At 42.1% G+C, this 26,997-nt stretch overlaps 2 protein-coding genes across 2 annotated transcripts; both read left to right on the top strand.

Moving 5' to 3' along the window:
- The first annotated feature begins 2,167 nt into the window (after positions 1-2,167).
- LOC139461565 (uncharacterized) lies at positions 2,168-7,482 on the top strand. The gene is made up of 3 exons (XM_071243045.1): positions 2,168-2,254; positions 5,328-5,540; positions 7,064-7,482. Exons 1-3 carry the CDS (start codon positions 2,221-2,223, stop codon positions 7,480-7,482), a joined length of 666 nt encoding a protein of 221 aa, XP_071099146.1. The 5' UTR covers positions 2,168-2,220.
- Positions 7,483-12,940: 5,458 nt separating this feature from the next.
- Positions 12,941-25,073, top strand: LOC139461898 (cytochrome P450 3A8-like). Its single transcript, XM_071243387.1, has 13 exons — positions 12,941-13,104; positions 14,079-14,175; positions 14,974-15,026; positions 15,252-15,348; positions 16,714-16,833; positions 17,404-17,492; positions 18,058-18,206; positions 18,798-18,922; positions 19,846-19,963; positions 20,618-20,775; positions 22,366-22,592; positions 23,215-23,377; positions 24,655-25,073. The coding sequence occupies exons 1-13, from the start codon at positions 13,031-13,033 to the stop codon at positions 24,730-24,732; spliced, it is 1,548 nt and encodes a 515-aa protein (XP_071099488.1). The 5' UTR covers positions 12,941-13,030; the 3' UTR covers positions 24,733-25,073.
- The last annotated feature ends 1,924 nt before the right edge of the window (positions 25,074-26,997 follow it).

Below are 26,997 nucleotides of genomic sequence, written 5' to 3'. Positions count from 1 at the left end.
TCGTTATAAGCGTGTTCGTTATAACCGTAGTTTACTGCAACACATATTTTGCCACACGTCTGATTTGACTTACAGGAAATGTTGCTTTCTTCTTATTTGGAGTTTCCCATTTTTGTTCAGTTACTGTCTGTTTTCGCAGCTACTCCTATTGAATTTTAATACAATTGTTTTAAATCTGACACTCTGTTGACAGCTGAAAATTGTTGACGTTGGCGTTAATCGCACGATCGCTAAATTGTTTGTGTTGCTTTTGTACTTGTGGATTTGATTATATCTGTACTGCTTGACGGTACAGAAATGAGTGTCAACCAAGCGAAGTGCCATATCATAATCGGCCCAGACTCAGTTTTTCATGGAGTCTATCTGAACGACCACTGCATAGATTTTACAGAGTAAGAGAGAGTGAGAGTGAGAGTGAGAGTGAGAGTGAGAGTGAGAGAGAGTGGGAGTGGGAGTGAAGTGTCTAAAGCACAGCGATTCGCTGTGCAGAGTTGCGTCCCTTTAGCTCGCCAGAAACCTATGATTGTGGGTTCGAATCCCGGTTCGCCCCGATTATGTTTCCATGTTTGTCAGCACCATACCCGTGCTCGTTGGTTTCATCGAAGTTGTAAACGTCTGGGATCTGCATCACATCGGGCTTTCCTCCCACATTAAGCTGACACGCCGCGATATAACTGGAATAATGTTAAAAGCGGCGTTGAACCCAACTCACTCACCTATGTACAGTGTGTGGAGAGGATCAGCAACCCTGCAGAGTCCTTCGCTTGGATGAAGTCGGCTGGTCTGAAAAGTGCAACTGAAGGCATTCTGGTTGCTGCCCACGACCAGTCACTTCCCACTCGAAACCGTCAATGTGGGATTTTGCATCAAAATGTATATATGAAATGTATATTATGCAATGAATGTAACGAGACTGTCCAACTCATTGTCAGTGGATGCCCAGCTTTGGCACAAACACAGGATCTTAAGCGACATGATGGAGTGGCTCGATCATTTTATTTCCGTCTTCGCCTATTTGTGGTTTTGACACAGAACTTCATCCATGGTACGACCCAGAATATGTAGAGGGCGTCATGGAAAATGATAAATATAAATTCTTTGGAATAGGCCCGTATATGCAACCTCAGACCTATCCAGGCCAACAAACCTGATCCTGACCTTTTTGATAAATCCAATGAAATGATTTATATCATTAAATTTTCTGTCACTTTTCACAGTAATGCGATTGACAATATTCAGGGAAAACATGGCAAATATGCGGACCTGGCTTTCGAAATGTCACGCTTGCATCCAATGTACCAAGTTGTCGGACTCCCTATTTTTCTTGGTGCCCTAGTTTGGTACGTCCCAATCTGTTGACTGACATTGGGAGAGTACCCGGATTTTCTGCGGGGAATACAGCCCTTCTGACAATCTGGATAATGCAGAAGGCTGCAGTGATGGGGAGTCATTACATTCTCCGAAAAGTTCGCTGTCTGGGCTGCGTGTTGAGGGGCAAGGGCCCTGAGCTGACGATGAGCCTAACCAGCCTGACTGCCAGGATCACCCAAACCCTCTTTGCTGCATTTTTAAAAATATTAATCTGTAAATAATAATTACAACAATGATAAGTAAATAATTCATTATTAATTAAAGCAAGTATATAAAAAATGACACAAATACTATATATAAATATCAGGAACATGGTTAAAGAGGCAACGGCACCTATGTGTGCGACTACTACTTGAGATCCTAATCACGTAGTTCCATTTATAAAGCCCAAAGCGGCAATACGTATCCCCTACCAAACACTCAAACACCCCTTCACTCTCAATAAATAGGTTCATTCTATAATATATACATCACTAAAAGATCCTTATCGCGAGATCCGGAATAAGTACACCCACTAATTTAGTCAATGCAGTGTCAAGCTGACGATTGTGTGAGAGAAGGGGGCAATTTCTACAAATGCTAAGGTCAAAGTGGGAAGTTCACCGCATTAGTCACAAGGGTAGGGTTACGTACCCGCCAAATACAGGTGCCCGGCTACATTGAAGCCACGGCGGCTCTGCAAATATGCTCCTCTGTTCGTGTACAGAGTAAAAAGCTCAACAATGGTGTTTTGATATCAAGCAATTAAAGGAAGGTCAAAGCTAAAGGATCCCGTTCTTAAGGCGATTTGGGATATCTGGAGTTGAGAGATGACGTGTGAGGTTGGGAGACACCTTTTGCGAAACTGACATGGAGTTTATGTGGTTGCTGCGACTGTCCGTGGGTAAGTAAGTAGATACGTGAGTATGGTTTTGCGTAAATATTCAGTAATATCACGAATATCATCTGAAATAGGATTCACACACTCTACCCATGTGGGGAATCGAACCCGGGTTATCGACGTGACGAGCGAACGCTTTAACCATTAGGCTAAGTGTGAGGAGTTGGTTTCTGTATCCACCGAGGTATCTTGTTAGAAAGTGTAATTAATTACTGTAGATTTTAGGACGTCTTTGAAGGCAGAAGCAAATTACTTTGTGTGTCATTTTTAGAAATCTAAACCGACATTCGTTGTATTCTATATTCTTTTTATAATAGTCCAGTTGTGAAAGTCTCAACTCGTCATGCCGAAGGCCCTGGTTCGATTCCCCACATGGGAAGACGTGTGTAGACAGTGGCTTTTAAACCAAACTCCATCATTTGGTAATATATAGATTTTAAGGACTCGTCTGTTTCAGGGAAAGTATTATAGGGTAATATGTGACGATGTTTAGGACTAAACAGTTTTAAGTAATTAGCCAAACATATACTAGTACTTATTTTGTTATTTTCTAGATCCCGTCAAACTATAACTTTTCTTGGGGCCGCGATATTTTCTTTCTGTTCCTGGAAACACATCATTAACGAGCAAGGGATACTGTGCATGCTATCTGTATCTCGTGGCATGTTGGTTATCTATCGTCTCACGCTTTCGACAATATACTCTACAAAACAAAAAAGGAAACGCAAAAGTGATTTTAGATGTAGATCTATATTTTATATCATATAAATAATCAACAGATGGTAATCGAGTGTTCACAATTGGCTCACATCATTGTGATTCACTCAGGTTCTATATGGCACCCATGGAACAGTAGATTTTCAAGGTGAAGGTCACCTGTTCTCAATATCTTTTATGGCCGCTATTAGAGTCCAAAAATGACTGACATCGTCGTACCATATAAGCAGTCAAATCCCGAATTGTGTCCTAGAGAATGTTCACTCATTCTACCTGCAGTGCTTGGCCAAATAGTGGAGGTTCTGTGAGTGAGTGAGTGAGTATGGTTTTACGCCGCTTTTAGCAATATTCCAGCAATATCACGGCGGGGGACACCAGAAATGGGCTTCACACATTGTACCCATGTCGGGACTCGAACCTGGGTCTTCGGCGTGACGAGCGAACGCTTTAACCACTAGGCTACCCGACCGCCCCTGGAGGTTCTGTGGCTGTTGCCGACGTGCTCGTAGTCGTTCATCTAGTGCATTCCATAAATATTCTATTGGGTTTAACTCTGGAGTCCTGGAAAGTAATGGCTGGACCTGGATGTTGTGATTCCTGAAAAAGGCTGTTGTCAGTCTTGCCCTGTGAGGTCGGGCGTTGTCTTGTTGGAAAATGACGTTCGCTTGTTGCATGATGTAAGAGGACGTGTGGCCGAGGAATCTCATCCGTGTAACGTTGTGCCGTTAAATTCTCCAGAACGTGCACTATGTCTGTTCTACCAGTGTAGGGGATGCCGCCCACATCAACACCCTACCACCATCAAATCTGTCCACTTCATATATGCAGTTTCGGGCAAAACGTTCCCCGAGAAGCGTGTAAACACCGACGTCTACCATCCGCGCGGCGAAGCATAAAACGTGTCTTGTCACTGAACCAAATTTATCCCCCTCGCAGTTGTGGCATACTCTGTGCCCTTGATACCATTGACGTCGCAGCCGACGATCTAGTTCCGTCATAATGACACCTCGAACTGGTCTTATAGGGGGAATACCTTCAGCGCGTTAACGGTTCCCCACTGTCTGGGCTGATATCCTACGCAATCTTGGTATTGCCGCTGTTGTAGAGGTGGCAGGGGATAGCGTCAGGTGAACTTTCTAGCCAATCAGCGTCAAGGCTTCTAAATTCACGGTACGAGTTATCGAAGCGTTCAAACCAGCATCTCTGATTTCTGTACCTCAAGATGAGATGACAAGTTCCTAAAGTAGAAAGTATAGTGACGTCATCATATTGTAGAAGATATGATTTATCATACACCCTCCCGTTTCTGAGCGCGATGGTATGTACACCCAAATTACCGAAGGATAAGGTGTGTTCTGTGTGGTTCATCATTTGTACAAAAGCCAAATTTCCAAATCTGGTGAGGTAAAAATGAAGCCGAATCGTCCTTGAAAGCTGACAGCTTATTCGCTCAAGAACAAATAAATCCTACTTTTTGATTGGGCGGTCAAAGTTCACTCAATGTTCATTTTCTATAAAAGTGTCCTCATATCTTAACGAATGGTAAACACCTGAGACCTGAATCACTTCGGGCTTTCCTCCCACATTAAGCTGACACGCCGTGATACAACTGGAATACTGTCAAAAGCGGCGTTAAACCCAACTCACTCACTCACTCACTCATATCTTAACGCATCGGACTTATAGATCTGATTCTAACGAGACTGTATGTAAGCATGTATGTAACTTATTTAATATTTAGAGGCGGTGAGGTGGTCTGGTGATAAATGTGTTTGCTCGTCACGCCGAAGACCTGGGTTCGATTCCCCGCTTGGGTACAATGGATTTTTCTTTATAAAAGGCAGTTTTATTTGAATCATGAAAATACAAGTTAGGGACAAGTGATACTTGTACAAATATTTGCCCCCACTGTCAAAAAAAGTTAACTACGACCTTGGACATGAACTGGTATCATGCTTGGCACCTTGCGTGAATTATTCCATCTTCCCGAACTGGACTACTTTTACAACTCCCTTGGCTCGATTAATTCTAATCTTGTGGTGAATTGTCTGCTTGAAACTACCGAGTCTTCTCATTTGCACTGCCAGGTCGCCAGTGCAACACCATTAGCTGGGAAGTTCACAGAATGTCCCCACAAAATGTGAGGGTTCTTTTTTCCCCACAATGCGTTAGTGACATTTGTTTTTGTCTGATCTCTTAAATACCTTCTTTGATAGGCATTTAGAAGTTATAGTACTAAGTAAGGATAATTAATCTTATCCTTATCCTAAATTCGTATCCTTACTTATCCTTTCTATTAAATACCGTTAGCATCCTTATCATTTTTATCTTTTATTAATTTACTTATTATACATTTCAGTGATGGCCATTTTGGGTACCGGAAGTTCACTCGGCAACTCGTGCTGGAACTCACGTGACTTTGACATCATGCCTGGTGAAACATGCTTCAGTTTCATCTTCTGTTACTATGGTTACCCTATCAACAAAGGCTGGTGCTACAGAGGGTCAGCTTTCGATGCCGAACTCAAACAATGTACAACCAAGGCGTACGAAGTGTGCATGTCTCGTAGAGGTAACGCCATTTTGTTTCAAGCCATTGTTTACGGACGGGAACGCGTATGCAGTTAGTATCATATTCAGTGTATGATTTAATGTCCAACGTTCAGTGGCCAGGATGGCTCGTTAACAAACCATGCTGCAAGCCCATATCATATGTCAATTACTAGCCCCAAACGCTTCCAATAAACTACGAAATGAAAACAAACAGATTTTGACATTAAATGACGTCTCAACTGACATGATGATTCGTAGAAATAAATGACAAGGATTTTCAACTTAACAGTCGGGCCCGCTTTACGAATATGTTATCGTGGATATGTTACTGGTGGATATGTTAGTGGTGGATATGTTAGTGGTGGATATGTTACTGGTGGATATGTTACTCATGGATATGTTAGTGGTGGATATGTTACTGGTGGATATGCTACTCGTGGATATGTTACTCATGGATATGTTACTGGTGGATATGTTACTGGTGGATATGTTTCTCGTGGATATGTTACTCGTGGATATGTTACTCGTGGATATGTTACTCATGGATATGTTACTGGTGGATATGTTACTTGCCCAATTAAAAGTAACTGAGAATTGGGTAGCGGACATGCAGCTATTTCAAACACTCAAATAATGTGACCTGTTTCCATTGTTCTCTAGTTTTGTAGAAGATAATTATTCAGGAAGCAGTTGAAAGATATAATTTCTTGTGTTTTGGCTGTTTTGTCCGATGTTTTGAAGATGTGAACGGAAACCCAAACTTTGCCAAAATGTCTCTTCAAACACGTTTTTTTTAAAATAAAAAGTTCTTGTAAGATTACTATCCTGGGCCCCGTTCCACAAAGCGATCTTAGTGCTACGTTGATAGTAAGCCTATGATATAGTATGGGAGTTACGACCAACTTAGCACTAAGATAGCTTTGTGGAACGGGTCACTGATCATATTACATCTATAACATCTGCAATAGTCGACCCCACAATACCACATGGCCTTCCACATGGTGATTCCGGATTTAAGTAGATCCAAAGCAACCTGACCTATGCATTTTGTTAGAAGCGACATATTACATCAGTACTGGCCTCGGTGACTTTGTCTGCGTGCCATCTTACCCGGATTGCGTGATTAATACATGCCAACGTTATATGGGTTGAATACAGCTGAAAGGGCGAGGTCACACGAAAATTAACATATTTTTCTTCTACTTTTTCAACATGAAAAGTATTAACCTTGTAGTTTCATAGCCAAAACACTACAAATATCACAGTAACTAATTTATTTCTTGCATTAAATCGGTTCGTATTTTTCACTTTTACCGAGAGTTCTCTTTCCTTAATGAGATTCCGGAATTTAGTAGATCCCCAGCAACCTGGCCTATGCATTAAGTAAGAGGCGACTTTTTACACCAATACTGGTCATACTCGGTGACTGTCTGTCATCTTACCCGAATGGCTCGATTATTACACGCCAACATCATATGGATTGGATACAGCTTAATATCGGCGTTAAACAACAAACAAACCTATGACTTATTGATGCTTCAGATTCGTTGTCATCCCCAATCGCCAAGTTCAGCTGCCCGGTTGATGTTAGTGAAGGTTTCTACCCAGATTATTCCAAGGGCTGCCCAACAAAACAGTTCTACAAATGTCGCCGCGGCGCGGTCCAGTCAATGACGTGCGAGACGGACCTCGTTTTCAACGAGGGCACCGACAAGTGCGACAACGCAACAAACATACCGTGCGGCGCCATCTTGGTCTGTCCGCCATCTTTACAATATGGCGTCTATGCGGACTACACAAATGGTTGCCCGCCTAACAGGTTTATTAGATGTTTTGGAGGATCTGGGGGAGAATCGATCAAACTTGAGTATACTTGTCCAGATGGTTTGTTCTATAACGAAGGAATTAAAACATGTGACTACAGTAAAAATGTACCCTGTCTTGATAATAAAAAGGAATGATGATATGACTGTGTTTTCGTTATTTATCCTCGCAACTGGGAAGGACGATAGACACTTCTCTATTTAGTCAGTCGGCGAGGACAGGGTTAGGGTAGACCCCTAATACGCCATTTCTTGTCGTTAGATGCGGCTAAAGCGGATCAGATGGGCAGGTACAGTGACTTGTGATACATGTTATATTTGCTTATATCGCCCGTACAATATTCCCAGGGAATGTCCCAAGAGGAGACTACTCTGAAGATTTTACTTTATTAGACCAATGATGTAGCTTATATCTAGCCACAAATTCAATCGAAAGGTGTAAATGAGAATATGAAAAGATGGAAGGGGTATCTATAAACCCTCTACATCTGAAGTAAACCTGCTTTAAGTTGGTTTGTTGTTTTACGCCGCATTCAGATCAAATATTGTTTTGCAAAACTGGCAGCAAGGCCCAAATAAACATAATGTCGTTTCGATTACACATAATTTCCAAACATGGTAAGGTCTTCATAATTTCGGATTGGTTGGTTGGTTGGGTTGTGGTTTAACGCCGCACTCAGCAATATTCCAGCTATATGACAGCGGTCTGTAAATAATCGATTCTGGACCAGACAATCCAGTGATTACCATCTTGAGCATTGATCCACACAATTGGGATCGATGAAATGCATCAACCAAATCAGCGAGCCTGACCATCCGATCCCGTTAGTCGCCTCTTACGACAAGCATAGTCGCCTTTTACGGCAAGCATGGGTTGCTGAAGACCTATTCTTCAGCAACTTGCATTAATACTTTAAATGATCAACGACTTCACTGTGTTTTGAAGGACTGTGTAAGTAAAGAGTTATGGAATTTATGTATATATATTATTATTATGATCTCATAAGGTAATTATCTTATTGGGCTATATTATAGTTAGTTTGGGTGGGAGGAGTATTATGTATCGTGTCAGAGCTTTTGGTTGAAACTATCCCGTGACTAATGGGTTTGAGAGTATCTCACTACTATAGGGGCGAGCGCCTGACCGCGTCACTCAGCGGCCATACATAAACTACGTCTGACACTGACTTGTGTAATCCTTGGAGAATAAACGATATGTTTATTCAAGACATGTTCAAGATATGTTTATTCAAGACATATTCAAGGTATGTTTATCCAAGATATGTTTATTCAAGATATGTTTATTCAAGATATGTTTATTCAAGGCATGTTTATTCAAGACATGTTTATTCAAGATATGTTTATTCAAGATATGTTTATTCAAGGTATGTTTATTCAAGACATGTTTATTCAAGACATGTTTATTCAAGATGTGTGTATTCAAGATATGATTATTCAAGACATGTTCATTCAAGGCATGTTTATTCAAGACATGTTCATTCAAGATATGTTCAAGATATGTTTATTCAAGACATGTTTATTCAAGACATGTTTATTCAAGGTATGTTTATCCAAGATATGTTTTATTCAAGACATGTTTATTCAAGGTATGTTTATCCAAGATATGTTTTATTCAAGACATGTTTATTCAAGACATGTTTATTCAAGATATGTTCAAGATATGTTTATTCAAGACATGTTCATTCAAGACATGTTTATTCAAGACATGTTCATTCAAGACATGTTAAGATATGTTTATCCAAGACATGTTATTCAAGACATGTTTATTCAAGACATGTTTATTCAAGACATGTTTATTCAAGACATGTTCATTCAAGACATGTTTATTCAAGACATGTTCATTCAAGACATGTTCAAGATATGTTTATCCAAGACATGTTATTCAAGACATGTTTATTCAAGAAATGTTTATTCAAGACATGTTTATTCAAGACATGTTCATTCAAGACATGTTTATTCAAGACATGTTCATTCAAGACATGTTCAAGATATGTTTATCCAAGATATGTTTATTCAAGATATGTTTATTCAAGATATGTTTATTCAAGGCATGTTTATTCAAGACATGTTTATTCAAGGTATGTTTATTCAAGACATGTTTATTCAAGGTATGTTTATCCAAGATATGTTTTATTCAAGACATGTTTATTCAAGGTATGTTTATTCAAGACATGATTATTCAAGATATGTTCAAGATATGTTTATTCAAGATATGTTTATTCAAGGCATGTTTATTCAAGACATGTTTATTCAAGGTATGTTTATTCAAGACATGTTTATTCAAGGTATGTTTATCCAAGATATGTTTTATTCAAGACATGTTTATTCAAGGTATGTTTATTCAAGACATGATTATTCAAGACATGTTCAAGATATGTTTTTGTCAACATTGAATAGTTGAGATACCTGAAGTAGAACACGTGGGATTAGAATTGTGCATGCAGGTTCCATTCCAGCGGGACGCGCGACATCAAATTACCCGCTCTTGATTTGATTTAACATTTTGCCTACCAATGAAATGTCAGTCAGTTATTCAATGTTGATTGTTTTCGCAAATGATATCCAATCAATGGGACTGGCCGCCATATTGTTGATATCGCCAACCAAACATTGAGGATGGCTTGTAACTCGCATTCTGATTGGTCAGTTAGAGTGAATAGCGTAGCAAATCAAATAGGCGCATGGAAATCAACGGCGGGTAAATATGAGATCGCGAGTCCCGCTGGAATGGATCCTGCAGGGGTTAGAGTATGTTTACCCCAAAAGCAGACCCAGAGAATACAGTGGATACTGTATGGATGGCACTGACTATATTTATTATGTCGTATATTCCACTTTAAATGACCATACTTTATGTAGCACTCTGTTGCTTTTGGTTTAACATGCCACCTAATTGGATCGGGTTGTGCGGATTGGGTTTCATCGAACCCCGAAGGCGTGGAACGTTGTTCATGATATCAACCACTGGCTTGTCAGACCAAGGCTCGATTATTAGCAAGCCACGTTCATATAGCCCCTGGAAGTAGTATCATACAATCTCTTCAATCACGGGCACTTAGATTTAATTATAATGAGCTTAAATATTACTGAAATATTCTGGAGGTGCCCTTAAACCAAGTATTGTTATGATCGTTACATCCCCACACGTTCCATTTAAATAAAACATGACGGTATTATTCATAACGAACTGTCCTGTATTACCCACGTGGTGAAGATACGTGTCTTACAAGGTTGACCTCGTTTTATTATTTTGATTGGATTGGTGTGACCTCGGTCACACCGGAACTACTTTTTTCATTCATAAAACATCAGGAAACGTCATTCACTTTTACAAATACAAGGCAGAAGTATTCTGGAAGTATTCAGACCAGGTCACAGTATGTCATGCTTGTCCTTGGAGTCGACTAACACTTGGATTGGGATGTCAGGCACCGTGACCTTCGTGTCATCGTTTCCGATGTTTTATTCACTGGTTTGTCTGGTCCAGAATCGATTATTGACAGGCCGTCGTGATATAGTTGGAATAGTGCATAAACCAACATTCACCACAAGACTTCCTACGCTGCACCCGGAACTATTGAAGGGAACGTATTGACGTTGCTTCATCCGTTTGCAAATGGGACAATTGTGTACTTTGCCCTTGACGGCTGAAGATTTTCGTCACTGCTTATCCTCAACACCAGTAGCATGTACAGCCAAAGGGAAAAAAACTGTATATGAAATTCGTGAATTTATGAAAGCATGTTTGCATTATATCCTCATACACCTTTGTTTGTTTGTTGTTTAAAGTCGCACTCAGCAATATTCCAGCTATATGATGGCGGTCTGTAAATAATCGAGTCTGGACCAGACAATCTTATGATTGACAGTTAGTCGCCTCTTACGACAAGAAACATAGTTTGCTGGAGACATAACCCGGATCTTCACGGACGGAGATAAGCATGGGTAGCTGGAGACCAATTCTAGCCCGGATCTTCACGGGCGGAGACAAGCATTGGTAGCTGGAGACCAGTTCTAACCCGGATCTTCACGGACGGAGACAAGTATGGGTAGCTGGAGACCAGTTCTAACCCGGATCTTCACGGACGGAGACAAGCATGGGTAGCTGGAGACCAGTTCTAACCCGGATCTTCACGGACGGAGACAAGCATTGGTATCTGGAGACCAATTCTAACCCGGATCTTCACGGACGGAGACAAGCATGGGTAGCTGGAGACCAGTTCTAACCCGGATCTTCACGGACGGAGATAAGCATGGGTAGCTGGAGACCAATTCTAACCCGGATCTTCACGGACGGAGATAAGCATGGGTAGCTGGAGACCAGTTCTAACCCGGATCTTCCCGGACGGAGACAAGCATTGGTAGCTGGAGACCAATTCTAACCCGGATCTTCACGGACGGAGACAAGCATGGGTAGCTGGAGACCAGTTCTAACCCGGATCTTCACGGACGGAGATAAGCATTGGTAGCTGGAGACCAATTCTAACCCGGATCTTCACGGACGGAGACAAGCATGGGTAGCTGGAGACCAGTTCTAACCCGGATCTTCACGGACGGAGATAAGCATGGGTAGCTGGAGACCAATTTTAACCCGGATCTTCACGGACGTAGACAAGCATGGGTAGTTGGAGACCAATTCTTACCCGAATCTTCACGGACGGAGCCAAGCATGGGTAGCTGGAGACCAATTCTAACCCGGATCCTCACGGACGGAGACAAGCATGGGTAGCTGGAGACCAATTCTAACCCGGATCTTCACGGACAGAGACAAGAATTGGTAGCTGGAGACCAGTTCTAACCTGGATCTTCACGGACGGAAACAAGCACGGGTAGCTGGAGACCAATTCTAACCCGGATCTTCATGGACGTAGACAAGCATGGGCAGCTGGATATCAATTCTAACCTGGATCTTCACGGACAGAGACAAGCATGGGCAGCTGTATGTCAATTCTAACCCGGATCTTCATGGACATAGACAAGCATGGGCAGCTGGATATCAATTCTAACCTGGATCTTCACGGACAGAGACAAGCATGGGCAGCTGTATGTCAATTCTAACCCGGATCTTCATGGACGTAGACAAGCATGGGCAGCTGGATATCAATTCTAACCTGGATCTTCACGGACAGAGACAAGCATGGGCAGCTGGATATCAATTCTAACCCGGATCTTCACGGACAGAAACAAGCATGGGTAGCTGGAGACCAATTCTAACCCGGATCTTCACGGACAGAAACAAGCATGGGTAGCTGGAGACCAATTCTAACCCGGATCTTCACGGACGTAGACAAGCATGGGCAGCAGGAGACCAATTCTAACCCGGATCTTCACGGACGGAGACCATCATAGGTAGCTGGAGACCAGTTCTAACCCGGATCTTCACGGACGGAGACAAGCATGGGTAGCATGAGACCAATTGTAATCCAGATCTTCAAGGGATTCATTCAGCTTGACCCCCATAGATTAACCGTATGATAAAAGCACCCTCGAGCTGGCGGATATAACCCAACAACGCAGATATGGCAAAGCTTGATGCAATAGGGGCTCGGTGTTGCTATATAGGTCACATGTACATAGCGACTCAGTTGACAGATCTCGACTGTCGTAGTCGTATATAAGAGACAGGATCTATTGTATGAAAGGTTTAAGTGTGTAGAAACTCATCATGGATATTTTTGGTGTTGTCGACCTCCCATTGTGGTTAGTTCTCATCTGTCTCCTTGGCCTACTTTTTTACTGGTAAGTTTGTCTTGAGTTCTGCACTACTACTACTACTACTACTACTACTACTACTCTTGACGAGGTCAATATGCGAAAACAAGGACCCGAGGACCCGACCACAGAGGTGGTCTGACCTGACCGAGTCCTCATGCCTGTTTTTTAGCATATTGACCTCGTCAAGAGTAATCATTCGTTTTGTTATGCCGAGTTCACTTTTAAGTTTAAGAAGTCTTTAAACCGTCCATTGGTTCATAACTGTAACTTAGCTGCGAACCGTGAAATGTTCGTACCAGACGCCGTCTTGTTTTCTATAGCAGACGAGTCAATATTAATCACGTGACAGGTCAATACTGATCATGTGACGAGTCAATATTCGAGGCAGGCTAATTTGCATTTCACGTGACCAGATTTTTATCTTGCTTGTAAAAAAACTCGCTTATTCTGAAATCAGAACAAATAAGCCTAATACAAGTATTTTAGGGCGCTTTACATATTGTTTTGCATAATTATATAGATATGCTACTACAACTGTGACAGTTAGGTGCATGCCACTGTATATTTATTCATCAAAGTGACCATATTGCGAGCTCCCCAATTGTTTCGGAGTTGGGAAGTCAGAGTAAAGACAATAACAAGCATTCTTTTCACACGAGTATGAAGACGGATCCCGATTCAGAGCAGAATTTCTGCGCGATAACCTCCGCAGTGAGCTAGAGATTTCGTAAACACTGGTGTTACCGTAGGAATGCGCAATCAGCTTTATGTGTAGACAGATGCCCAGTGTATTCAGCACATGCTGGTTTATACACGGGCAGGGCTTCAACATAAAACGGTACCATAAATGTCTTTTTCATCGACATGAATGTGTTGTTTTCCATACTGAGATGGTCTAATTCTGAAATCGACATATGCATATTACACAGTTTTTGACAGGCTTTTGTAATCTCTTGTTACCGGTATCACCGATTTGTTAGCGTTGTTTCCCTCCACAGGTACGCCACACGACCCTACTCTCTGTTCGCATCCCTCAACATTCCCGGCCCTAAACCAGTACCATTGTTTGGTAATCTGCTGACCGAGACAAAACAGGTGCGCACCACAAGTATCTCCCCCCTGAGGGGATGTCATGCTTGTCCCCGGGGTCGACTAACACTTGGATTGGGATGTCAGGCTTTGTGACCTGCGTGTCATCGAATCACGATGGCGTGGATCGTTTCCGAGGTTTTATTCACTGGTTTGTCTGGCCCAGAATCCATTATTGACTGGCCGTCGTGATACAGTCTGAATAGTGCATGAAATAACATTCACTCGCAAGGCTTCTGCCATAAATGCTTGTCGAAAAGATAAACTGCCGTAAAAGAAAATATACACTTGAAAATACCTGCTTCACTCACTGCTCATTTCTGTATACTTGGAATTTTTAGCTCCCGTCAAACATAGATGTCTACTTTCTTTTACCTGTCAGTATATTTCATATCTCTTGCACCATGCGGTCTTAAATATGACAATATAGAAACAATTTGCACACAAAAGTTATAACTATAGAAATGATAATGATTTATTACTACTTTGACAACTTATTTTCATGAACTAAGGAGAAGAAGTGTCAACTGAATCAGACAAAAATGTGCGTGCGCATGCGCGTACGTGTGTTAATGAAAAAAATGCATCAAATGTAAAACACAATTTGTATTAAAACTATTTCAGCTCTTCGGCAACTGGAAGAATCATTCGATTCCACATAAATCGCTATATGGCTGAAACATTGCTAATGCGACGCTAAATATTTACTCACTCACTACTGCTCAGATCAGTGTGTTTAATGTCACTTCATCTTGTGACAATATTACACTGCAGCTAGACATACGGTTATATTTTTTCTTTAAGGGATTCCACGTGGCACATCAACAGTGGTTGAAACAGTATGGGAATATTGTCGGGTACGTATTATCAAATTATGTCTTTCGGTGTTTGCAGTTTGAAATTATGTTTTGAATTTGATAATAAGAAAATTAATTTTTTTAATTTGATTGATGATGTATGATGTACTATAATGTAAGTTTTGATATTATAATGTTTTCTTTCTCTGTGAATGTGAACGAGCATGTTTATAGCCCCTTTCTTAAGAAACTTTACAGAAGTAGGTCATTGTCTATCACGTCCAGGTTCTACGAGGGGCAGCACCCCTGCATGCTGGTCGCAGACAGAGCCATGCTTAAAGAGATAATGGTGAAACAGTTCAACAGCTTCAGGAACAGACGGGTAGGTTTCATGAAAAGACGATTTTTCAAAATGATACCTTTTATTCTGGATCAGATAATGGCACAAGCCTTACAGGTACGATGCTAATGATACTATCCTATCATTAGGACCTCCCATAGGATATGTCGACAAGATAACTTTGATCCAGAGGCTCAACAAGGCCCAAAGAAATCTTTAAGCATACCTACCTGTTGATGCAAGTACCTATATATACTGTCATAAAGCGCACATGTATTACTAAGAACCTCGCTATACGGAATTGGTCATATCGCATATCCGCATCTCGATATGCTGGAGGCCTGTACCCGTCCCTCTCGACATACAACCTACTTCACTGAAATGGGTGAACGTTCACCGCATATCGATATGCTGGAGGCGTGTACCCGTCCCTCTCGACATACAACCCACTTCACAGAAATGGGTGAACGTTAACCGCATATCGATATGCTGGAGGCCTGTACCCGCCCCTCTCGACATAAACCCCACTTCACGGAAATGGGTGAACGTTAACCGCATATCGATATGCTGGAGGCCTGTACCCGTCCCTCTCGACATACAACCCACTTCACAGAAATGGTGAACGTTAACCGCATATCGATATGCTGGAGGCCTGTACCCGTCCCTCTCGACATACAACCCACTTCACAGAAATGGGTGAACGTTAACCGCATATCGATATGCTGGAGGCCTGTACCCGTCCCTCTCGACATAAACCCCACTTCACGGAAATGGGTGAACGTTAAACGCATATCGATATGCTGGAGGCCTGTACCCGTCCCTCTCGACATATCAACCCACTTCACAGAAATGGGTGAACGTTAAACGCATATCGATATGCTGGAGGCCTGTACCCGTCCCTCTCGACATTCAACCCACTTCACGGAAATGGGTGAACGTTAACCGCAGCGAAATGCTGTATGGGGATAGGAAGGAGCCAGACTGGTACCCTGCCTTTCGCCTCCCAGCGCCTGCAGGCGAGGAACGCACGCGCTCTAGGGCAGTAAATCCAGTCTAGGACTTGACGTTGCTCCCTGTTGTTATTATTGACGAATAACATGAACATGTTTACAATAAGGAATGTTTTCAAAAATATTTTCATTATCATTTATATATTTCGTGTGTACGCATATCATTCCAACGATTACTCATCCCCCATGTCCCTATGCCCCCATGTAATTTTCTCAAACCCATAACAAATAAGCAATAACTACAAACAGAAGTTCAAGCTCCTCACAGCGATAATCAGTTATCGCCCCGTAGAGCCCTGTATACAATGCGATGATACCGGAGGAGCTTGACTGAAGTTTGCCAAAGGGAGATAATTTGAGCATTCACTGTGTCAGCTTACCAATGTTTCACTTGCAGCCTCTGGGAAGAATCACTGGCTATCCAATGAGTGACGGCATCATGCAACAAAGGGATGAAGACTGGAAGCGTTCTCGGAGTATCCTCACGCCGACCTTCAGCTCAGCCAAACTCAAACAGGTCAGAGGTCAAGGTCAACGTACAATCGTCAAAGGGAGACTATGCTCCCCGGGCTGGGCGTCAGTTTCAAGTCTAGGTCTAGACAATACTGCACGGGTGAAATTGAGACAAAGTCCTTGTATGATTGGGGTAATGATTAACCGTTAGGTCGATCTACATAATACATATTGAGGTGGCAGATAAACAAAACATTCTGGTACACTTTACCCGAGAATAGCCCCCCTTTACAATTGTTTACAAAAAGCCCAACAGGCATTATCAAGATATTCAGTGACATAGTTTGTTGCAGGCCCGTGGGGGTAGGGGGGCCCTACAAAACATTGTCTTACATTAAAGACAATATATTTTGTGGATAACAACTTATATGATGTATATAACGTTTCAGTATAAATCCTTTTATCGTTGTCAAGCACGTGTGACAACGGTATACGGATCTATACCGAAACGACGCTTCATAATCGAATAAAGAAGTTGATATCCATAAAATGTCTATTTAATGCTACTTACCAACTTCAAAAAATACCAATCAAACAGTTCATTGTCTAACATTGTTTGATTACGTTCTACCAGGTGTGTGAGTTGGTGAGCGTGTGCAGTGACACGCTCGTGGTCAACTCTCGGGCGCTGGCCCAAGAGGGGCGAGAAGTGGAGTTGAAAGAGTGAGTCGACTACTATCTGGGTAACTAGGTTCACGCGAACATGGGCACGGGCAAGAAACTGTCATCGGCGCTGAAATTCGCCATGCCGCGTTGCGTTCCCAAGTCTTGACAGGATCCGCTCATCATGGGTTTGAATCCCGGATTCGCCTTCGTTATGATGAGGGGCGGTCGGGTAGCCTAGTGGTTAAAGCGTTTGCTCGTCACGCCGAAGACCCGGGTTCGATTCCCGACATGGGTACAATGTGTGAAAGCTAGCGGGATCGGGTGGTCAGGCTCGGTTGAAGCATGTCATCAATCCAAATTACGTGGATCGATGCTCATGATGTCAATCACTGGATTGTCTGGTCCAGACTCGATTAATTACATACCGCCGTCTTATAGCAGGAATATTGCTGAGTGCGGCGTAAAACAAGAAACAAACAATTTCGATATCGCTAAATATTTTCAAGTGGCATAAAACCTAACTCACTCACTCACTCTAGTGTTTGACCATAACAATCTCTTCATGTCGATTTAAAGTGCGAATGTGTTTCAGCACTCGTTTGATAATTTTTTTTAATTGAAGTCACTTCTCCGCCTTCACGCTGGACGTGATCGCAAGCTCCGCGTTTGGCCTTCAGATCGACTCTCAGAGTAACCCGGATGACAACTTCATCAAGCACGCCAAAAGTCTCACCAATATTAAATTTGCCGGTCTGCTTTTCATGTCCTATTGTAAGTATTATCTGTGGGGCCTATTTGAATAGTGTCTCCTTCCCGAGATGTCCCTTATAGAATAAGGTTGTTTAAGAAACCAAAGCACTGCAAGTTCACATAATAATTATTCATACGATCGAATTAACATAAAACTGTCTGGATTAACAGGATTAACTATTCATATCGTAAATGAATAATACCAGTGCGTACCTGTTACTGAATATTTTCTTTTCACATTTCTTCAATTCCGTGCTGGACTGAGTGCTTCTAAACACGTCAATACATATAAAGTCGAACCTCGTTGTGTCGAACTTCGATCTGTCGATTTTCCCGTTGTCTCGAACTCATTTGGGAGACCAAAGTATCCAAATTCAGCATAAAGTCCCCTGATGTCACGATCCCTGGATAACTCGAACCTTATTCCAGGCCCCAAAGAGTTCGACACGACGAGGATCAACTGTATACTACTCAAAAGAATGAAAGAATACCCAATGTTTTCATACTATCGTTAATGTGTCATGTCATTACGGATTAACTAAAGTCAAATGAAAAAGACCGTTTGTTCTCTAACTTTTTTTGAGTAGTGTGTCACCATCATGTGCTGTCTAGTTTTAGTGCCGTTCGTGCTGCCAGTGTTCAGACTGCTCAACTTGTCAGTTGCGCCAAAGCAGCCATTAGACTTCTTCCTCAAGGTCGTGGACCATGCTGTGAAGGTCAGACAATCTGGAGAGGAGGTGAGTTTCCGCTTCCGGGCACAACTGAGTTTGCTCTCAAGTTGTTGTTTTTAAATGAAAGTTTGTATTCGAGTAATATTATCTTATGTCAACTTAAGCCAAGATATTGTATTTATGATCTTGCTGTCTGGTTCTTGCTTCGCTGGTTCTGGTCATTTCAGTCTCCGTGGTCTAGTAGATAGAGCGTCTGTCTGGTGAGCGGATGGTTGGGGGTTCGATCCCCGGCCACATCATACCAAAAGACGTTAGAAGATGCTACTCGTGGTTTCACCTCACCTCTGGTCTTTCTGTATTAACTTGAATTTGACATCAGAATTTTTCATTCCTGGTTTATTTCTGATTTCAAGTATTGAAAAGATGCACAGTGTTTAATATCAGCATTTCAGTCGACATTTTGAGTTGAGAGTATTGAATATTTCGATTATATCACACACATCCCTCCCCTAAAGAAAATGTCAATCCCTACACGGATTTCAAGTACATTTGATTCGTCTGAAGTCGATGTCTCTACATAACAGCACATTCAGCTTGGAACCAGTCTATATATGAAAATGGATTAAGTGTTGCCATCTTTCGTAACGTTGTCTTCGGGATTTTATTTGTTTGTTTGTTATTTAACGCCGCACTCAGCAATATTCCAGCTATATGACGGCGGTTTGCAAATCACCGAGTCTGGACCAGACAATCCAGTGATTGACATCATGAGCATCGATCCACGCAATTGGGATCGATGACATGCATCAATCAAGTCAGCGAGCCTGACCACCCGATCCCGTTAGTCGCCTTTTTACGACAAGCATAGTCGCCTTCTACGGTAAGCATGGGTTGCTGAGGACCTATTCTACCCCAGGAAAGGGTGTAACTGTTAAACAAATGATGACGAAAATGGTAATATGATGTGCATGTGACATCTATGTCTACAGACGCGGACAGATCTACTGCAGCTGATGATGAACGCTCACCATGAAGATTCTGGGACGGTCGAACCAGAGGACGGACTCAGCAGCAGCCTGCAGTATGAAGTCAAGGGAACGAGGAAAGGTCTGTCCCAGTTTTTACTCAAACATAGCCATGCCAGTGCTCTCCTTGAATTCTATTCCTGGTCTGTCAGGTAGTGTTCATGTGAATCCAATTCAGCCCGGTTAGATTTTCAGCCTGATTCCTTTCGTAACGTGTTCTCTGAGAAACATCTGATCTTATCCGAAGGTTATATCATAAAAAAGAACAACCCCAAAACACAGACAATATTTGCTTCAAACCTCAGCATACGTCTTACTGAATAAAGTATCAAATATATCATAAGTACTTCTTTTAATACTATTATTATATAGGTTATAAGGTAAATTAATAATTAGATTTTTAAAATAAAAGGAATTGCATTCTTGAAAATGGGTGCACCGATGGGGCAGGATACGCCCACCTTTTCGCGAACACGTGGTATCATCACTATCATGATACAGTCGGAATCGTACAAGCGACACTGCTTTTTGTCGTGTTTTATCATTATGAAAGATTTAGCTATGAGCAAACGAAACAGAGCCCGAGAGGTACAAATAATTATTTCAGCTGTGTCATTGTTTATACTTGACACAAAATAGCCAGTATAATGAAGTTGGTCTCAGAACTGGAAGTGGTAGTATGGCCCACATTTAACTGTTTTGTGATGCCACTCGCTTTTATTTCTTTGACGTTCAGGGCTCACATCTACGGAGATGCTGGCCCACTCGGTAACATTCTTCCTGGCGGGCCACGAGACTACCTCAAGCACCATGTCTTATGTGGCATACAACCTTGCTCTTCACCCTCAGTGGCAGGACAGGGTTGCCAAGGAGATAGACGAGATCCTTGAACAGGTAGGCATACCATTACGACTGACTCGGTGTCCCAAGTAACAAAATGAAGGACCCAACTCAGTTTCACTATTAAGGATATTTTATTATTACCGAGACCTACAATTATTCAATATTTACACAATTACGAATATAATCTGGCAAAGTAACACATATGTGGCAAAGAAAAATACTCAACGTGATACAGAATCTCCTCCAATCGGACACAGTCTGGATCCTGGTCAGAAATAAATTCCGATCACAGTTCAAATAGCCAACGACACATTGTGCACAGATTCAGTCAAACTCAAATCACAGTTTCACTTTTCTGTCGCTCACGACTGACCGACATGGCCGAATACATAATAAGATTCCACTGGTAGGAATGTCACAGACCGACATTGCTGAATACATGATAAGATTCCACTGGTAGGAATGTCAAGACCAACATGACCGAATACATAATAAGATTCCACTGGTAGGAATGTCAAGACCGACATGACCGAATACATAATAAGATTCCACTGGTAGGAATGTCAAGACCGACATGACCGAATACATAATAAGATTCCACTGGTAGGAATGTCACAGACCGACATTGCTGAATACATGATAAGATTCCACTGGTAGGAATGTCACAGACCGACATGACCGAATACATAATAAGATTCCACTGGTAGGAATGTCACAGACCGACATTGCTGAATACATAATAAGATTCCACTGGTAGGAATGTCACAGACCGACATTGCTGAATACATAATAAGATTCCACTGGTAGGAATGTCACAGACCGACATTGCTGAATACATGATAAGATTCCACTGGTAGGAATGTCACAGACCGACATGACCGAATACATAATAAGATTCCACTGGTAGGAATGTCACAGACCGACATGACCGAATACATAATAAGACTCCACTGGTAGGAATGTCACAGACCGACATGACCGAATACATAATAAGATTCCACTGGTAGGAATGTCACAGACCGACATGACCGAATACATAATCAGATTCCACTGGTAGGAATGTCATAAACCGGCATGGTCAATACATAATAAGATTCCACTGGTAGGAATGTCACAGACCGACATGACCGAATACATAATAAGCTTCCACTGGTAGGAATGTCACAGACCGGCATTGCTGAATACATAAGATTCCACTGGTAGGAATGTCACAGACCGACATGGTCAATACATAATAAGACTCCACTGGTAGGAATGTCACAGACCGACATGGTCGATACAGGGAATGTAGTCAGTGTGAGACGTATAACCTCAATAACCTCTTTGGTTACAATACATGGTTACTCTTTGGTTAATATAAATAATGCTCACATATAACAATACAGAGAAATAATCACAGTTAAGGTATATCACAGCTGTCTGTATAAGACCACAATAAGTTGATCATTTGTATGGAATGCTCGATCTATTTATAAACTAGGAGACAGCTGAGTGACTCCAGCGTTCGCCCTTCACGTCGAATGACAACGATACCTACTACAACCATATCGTCAATACTGCACAAACGCAAACCACATAAGTAAGCAGTGACGTTGCAAAACATAAGCAGGCAACTGAGATTTCAAGGCCCTCTCTTCCTAGACTCTCCCGACATACGACAACGTGGGCAAATTGCCACTACTGGAGATGTGCGTGCTGGAATCTCTGCGCCTCTACCCTCCAGCCGTCAGGTTTGAGCGGGAAGCAGCAGACGACATTGTCATCAATGGCGTCTGTATTCCAAAAAACACCATGGTCATCGCTCCCGTCTATGCAATGAATAGGGACCCGGATGTGTTTCCGGATCCGGATTCGTTCCAACCAGAGAGGTATATTTATTGTTCGATATGGGAATATCCACAGAAACAACAAGCTCGCAGCACCATCCGCATTCTGGATTATCCAGTGTCTTCTGTCTCCATTCCATTTTGATTAATTTTATCATACACTGGATAATCGAGGATAATCTCAAAGTAGAGTTGGGTGTAACGCCACTTTGAACACTATAGCATGGCGTGTCAGCTTGTCGTAGGAGGAAAGTGGAAGTTCAGGAAGTGGTGCAGGTCTTAGACATTTGAGAAACGTGTTTGGTGCTCATTTATCACAGATAAAGTCCTTGCGCGTCAATGAGACGCACGTCTATTAAGCGACTTGCATCTCAGACAGCTGACTTCTAAACAGCGCCGTCAAATAAATGATGCAACAAAAATATATGCAAAACAAATTTACCAAAACATATTTTAAGTCAAACGCAGCATTGAGGATGAGTGGCCTGGTTGTGGTAAGAGGCGATTAACGGGATCGGGTGGTCAGGCTCGGTGACTTGAGTGATACATGTCATCGAATCCCAATGGGGTAGATCGATGCTCATGATGTCAATCACTAGATTGTCTGGTCGAGACTCGATAATTTTCACCGTCATCTAGTTGAGTAGCCTTTCTACTCCGCCAGGTTCAGCGCTGAGAACAAGTGCCGTCTCGGCCAGTGCGACTTCATGCCGTTCGGGATGGGCCCGCGGAGCTGCATTGGGATGAGGATGGCGATGGTGGAGACCAAGATGGGGCTGGCCAGAATGCTGCAAAACTTCAAGTTCGTCAGATCTGCACGAACGCAGGTATTTCGTTGTAATATGAAAACATCTTCAGCTTTCGCAACCACGCAAACCATCACTCAAGCCATGACGCCACACGACAAACTCCGTGGCGAGTCCGTGTTAGAAGTAGTCCCCAGGAACCGACGCTGGTTTTAGGATGCGACTAAATTTGTTTGTTGTTTAACACCACACTCAGCAATATTCCAGCTATATGACAGCAGTCAGTAAATAATCAAGTCTGGACCTGACAACCCAGTGACTGACATCATGAGCATCGATCTACGCAATTGGGATAGGATGACATGCATCAACCAAGTCTGTGAGTCTGACCACCCGATCTCGTTAGTCACCTCTTACGGCAAGCATAGTCGCCTTTTACGGCAAGCATGGGTTGCTGAAGTGAGGCTTGGTGGTCAGGCTCGGTGACTTGGATGATTGCATGACTTTGAACCTCGATGGCGCGGATAATTGCTCACAATATCGATCACTGGATTGTCTGGTCCAACAGCAAAGAAACATTATGTTAGACTAATGCTGGTTTGAAATTGCGACCCCATATTGCTGATACGTCATGTGCACGTGACCTGTTGTGAGATAATCATGTTATATGTAATATTGCCTATGATATCCGTATCAAATACATCACCATCGTATAAATATTTCTTGTTTGTTTCATTTTGAACACCCATCAAACATGTGTGTGTACTTTCTTTTGTCCGACAGTCTACTTAGTACTACAGGGGCGGTCGGGTAGCCTAGTGGTTAAAGCGTTCGCTCGTCACGCCGAAGACCTGGGTTCGATTCCCGACATGGGTACAATGTGTGAAGCCCATTTCTAGTGTCCCCCGCTGTGATATTGCTGGAATATTGCTAAAAGCGGCGTAAAACCATATTCACTCACTCACTCACTTAGTACTACTGTATTCCAAAGAAAATTTGTATTCTAGCAAATTTAATAATACATATTATTACATAAATATAGCCGATGATGCTGAAATATTGTCTTGAAGATGAATCGATAGTGAACATTGATTTACTGGTATAAAGAACTGGCGGAACCGTTTATTCTTGTTTTCGGCATCCTGAGAGCTAAAGGTATATCAGGTGATCTTGTGACACGGAACCTTTTTCTTCTTGTTTTCGGCATCCTGGGAGCTAAAGGTATATCAGGTGATCTTGTGACACGGTGAATTGTTACGTCGTTACTGAACCCATAGCTTTCACTTTCAAAGGTGTGTGAATAATATCGATAGGAAGGATGCACAAAGACATATTCAATGTCTCTGACAATGTTGCAGGTGCCTTTGACGTTCCGAAAATCCCCCCTACTACAACCAGAGAAGGGGATATGGCTCCAACTCGAAGCCAGAAAATGACATGTTTCCTATGGTTTGTTCCAAGTGTCTGTTCAACGGTAACCAAGACGTAACAATATATACAACATGTAACGTCTAACGCTAACTCCATTAACCTGTTGCCCATGTGACGTTAAATAATAACTCACTCACTCACTCCATTAACCCGACATATCATTTTAAGCGTGTGTAAAGTTAGGACCCTTGCACATTCCTGACGAATCTGTGGTCTAATATCGACACTGAGCGTAACATGAACTAACGGATAACGAATGGTCCCTTGGATATAGAGTTGTTGGTTGTACGTTTTATATATTCAAGGCCAACAGGTTAGAGATGTTGAACTTTAATTAAGTTTCGAAATAGTTGACCAAATAAGGGTTTAAATTTGAAATGTACATGATGTCCATGTGAGGCCCAACACGTGCCTGTAATATGTATAGATTGTAAAGTGTGATAATGATACGATTGAATGAACATTAGCTGTATGATTTAGTGAAGCGTTCCCGAGTATGTAGAACACAAATTTGTTTACGTAATAAAGTTTTGTTCGTTTTTGTAGGCGTTCATAAGTGTTTTTGTTTGTTTCATCTTTGACTTGAAAGGGCTTGATGGATCAGCTGAAAAAGTGTCTCGATGTTTGGACAGCAACGTTTTATATTGTGACTCTCTTTGTTGACAGTAAAAACTAGTGACCAGTTTATTTAAGAAACTATATATCCAGGTGATCGAGCCACAGTGCCGTGGCACTCTTTTTGTTTCATGTTTGTGTTGGATGAGACAGCTGCGGTTAAGATCTGTGATTCTAATGAAGAAGAGCGGAATTGGTGGCAAGAGGGAACATTCACATGAGACACATGCTTTACAAATGGAAAAACAACTTTGATATTCAATCATTACTCAAGCGACCCGTTCGAGATCCCGAGTCAACGTCTCAAAGGGAGATCACTCTGAACGCCTTATACATTATTAGAATGAATGATGCAGTTCATATCGTACACAGTGCAATGAGAACATTAAAAGATGCAGGCTATCGATATGGATGGCACTGACTGTATTCATTAAGGAGTATATTCCTGGTAGAGCGGAAGGTCCGGGGTTCGATCCCCGTCCGCGTCATACAAAAAGACGTTAAAAGATGGTACTTGTTGTTACCCTGTCTGGTGCTCGGCATTAAGGGGCTAAAACAAGGACTGGTCAGCTCGGAGTCAGTATACTGTGTCTGAGTGGGGTATTCATATTAAACTGCGGCATGGTATGTCAGTGGGCTAGCAGTATAAATCGGCATCAGTCCGGACTAGTACAAGCAGCCACACTCACACGTGCATGCACGTCGAAATATAAGTGCAATAATCTTGGACGCCACGTTAAACCCAATTTCATCTCACTCATATACTTAATGACTAATGTAGGTGCACAAGACCCGGTTCCACAAAGCGAGCGTAGTTAAAGTATGAAAGTTATGATCGACTAACGCTGAGATCGCTTTGTGTCCCCAACGGGGCAGGCGCTGTACATGATGCTGGTGGTATAATATGCGTCTAATTTGGATCGGCTTGTCAGACACGTAATTTCTAAGTCTCACGCACTTGGTGTTCATCAGTAAGTTGAGAAGTTCGCCTGTTGCATTTGTTGATTGCTGGAACGCCACGCTGACACAGTGGTGAATGCCGTGATAAGTATAAAGGCAAATTGAGGCTCTGGCTACAAAGCGATGCAGAAATTAGAAAACGATAAAACGATGTTTTGATTGGTTGTTGTTTAACACAACTCTGCAACATAATATTCCAGCTTTATGGCGGTGGTCTGTAACAATCGAGCCTGGACCAGATACTCCAGTGATTGATATCGTGAGCAACTATCTACATCGTCGGGTATGAACACACGCAATGAAAGTCACTAGGCCTGCCTCGTTTACACTCATTCGACTTGCAGACCCCTTCATATATCTAATAGATCGGGAGCTATCATATATGAGTGAAACTTCTTGATTCAAGTGAAACTGAGAGTGTCGACCACGGTTGTGTTCATTTAAGAACAAGACCGCGCGGACTAAGAATATAATGAACACACAAAATTGGATCGACTCGTCAGACTCGTACTACTTTTAATATTGTTAAAGTTGAAACCCACAACGCGGTGAGTGCGGTTTCGTTAAACAATGAACCATACTTCTCTATGAGAGTTAACTCCCAACTGCTAATATGTTTACCCATATTGTCTGACACGTCAACTATTCACACTGTCTAAAAGTGCTAATACCTCACTACACAGGAACTGGGTCAA

The sequence above is a fragment of the Haliotis cracherodii genome, unplaced genomic scaffold, assembly GCF_022045235.1.
Source record: "Haliotis cracherodii isolate W230 unplaced genomic scaffold, xgHalCrac1.p SCAF_15, whole genome shotgun sequence".
Taxonomy (NCBI): domain Eukaryota; kingdom Metazoa; phylum Mollusca; class Gastropoda; order Lepetellida; family Haliotidae; genus Haliotis; species Haliotis cracherodii.
This window is presented reverse-complemented; position numbering and strand designations above follow the sequence as displayed.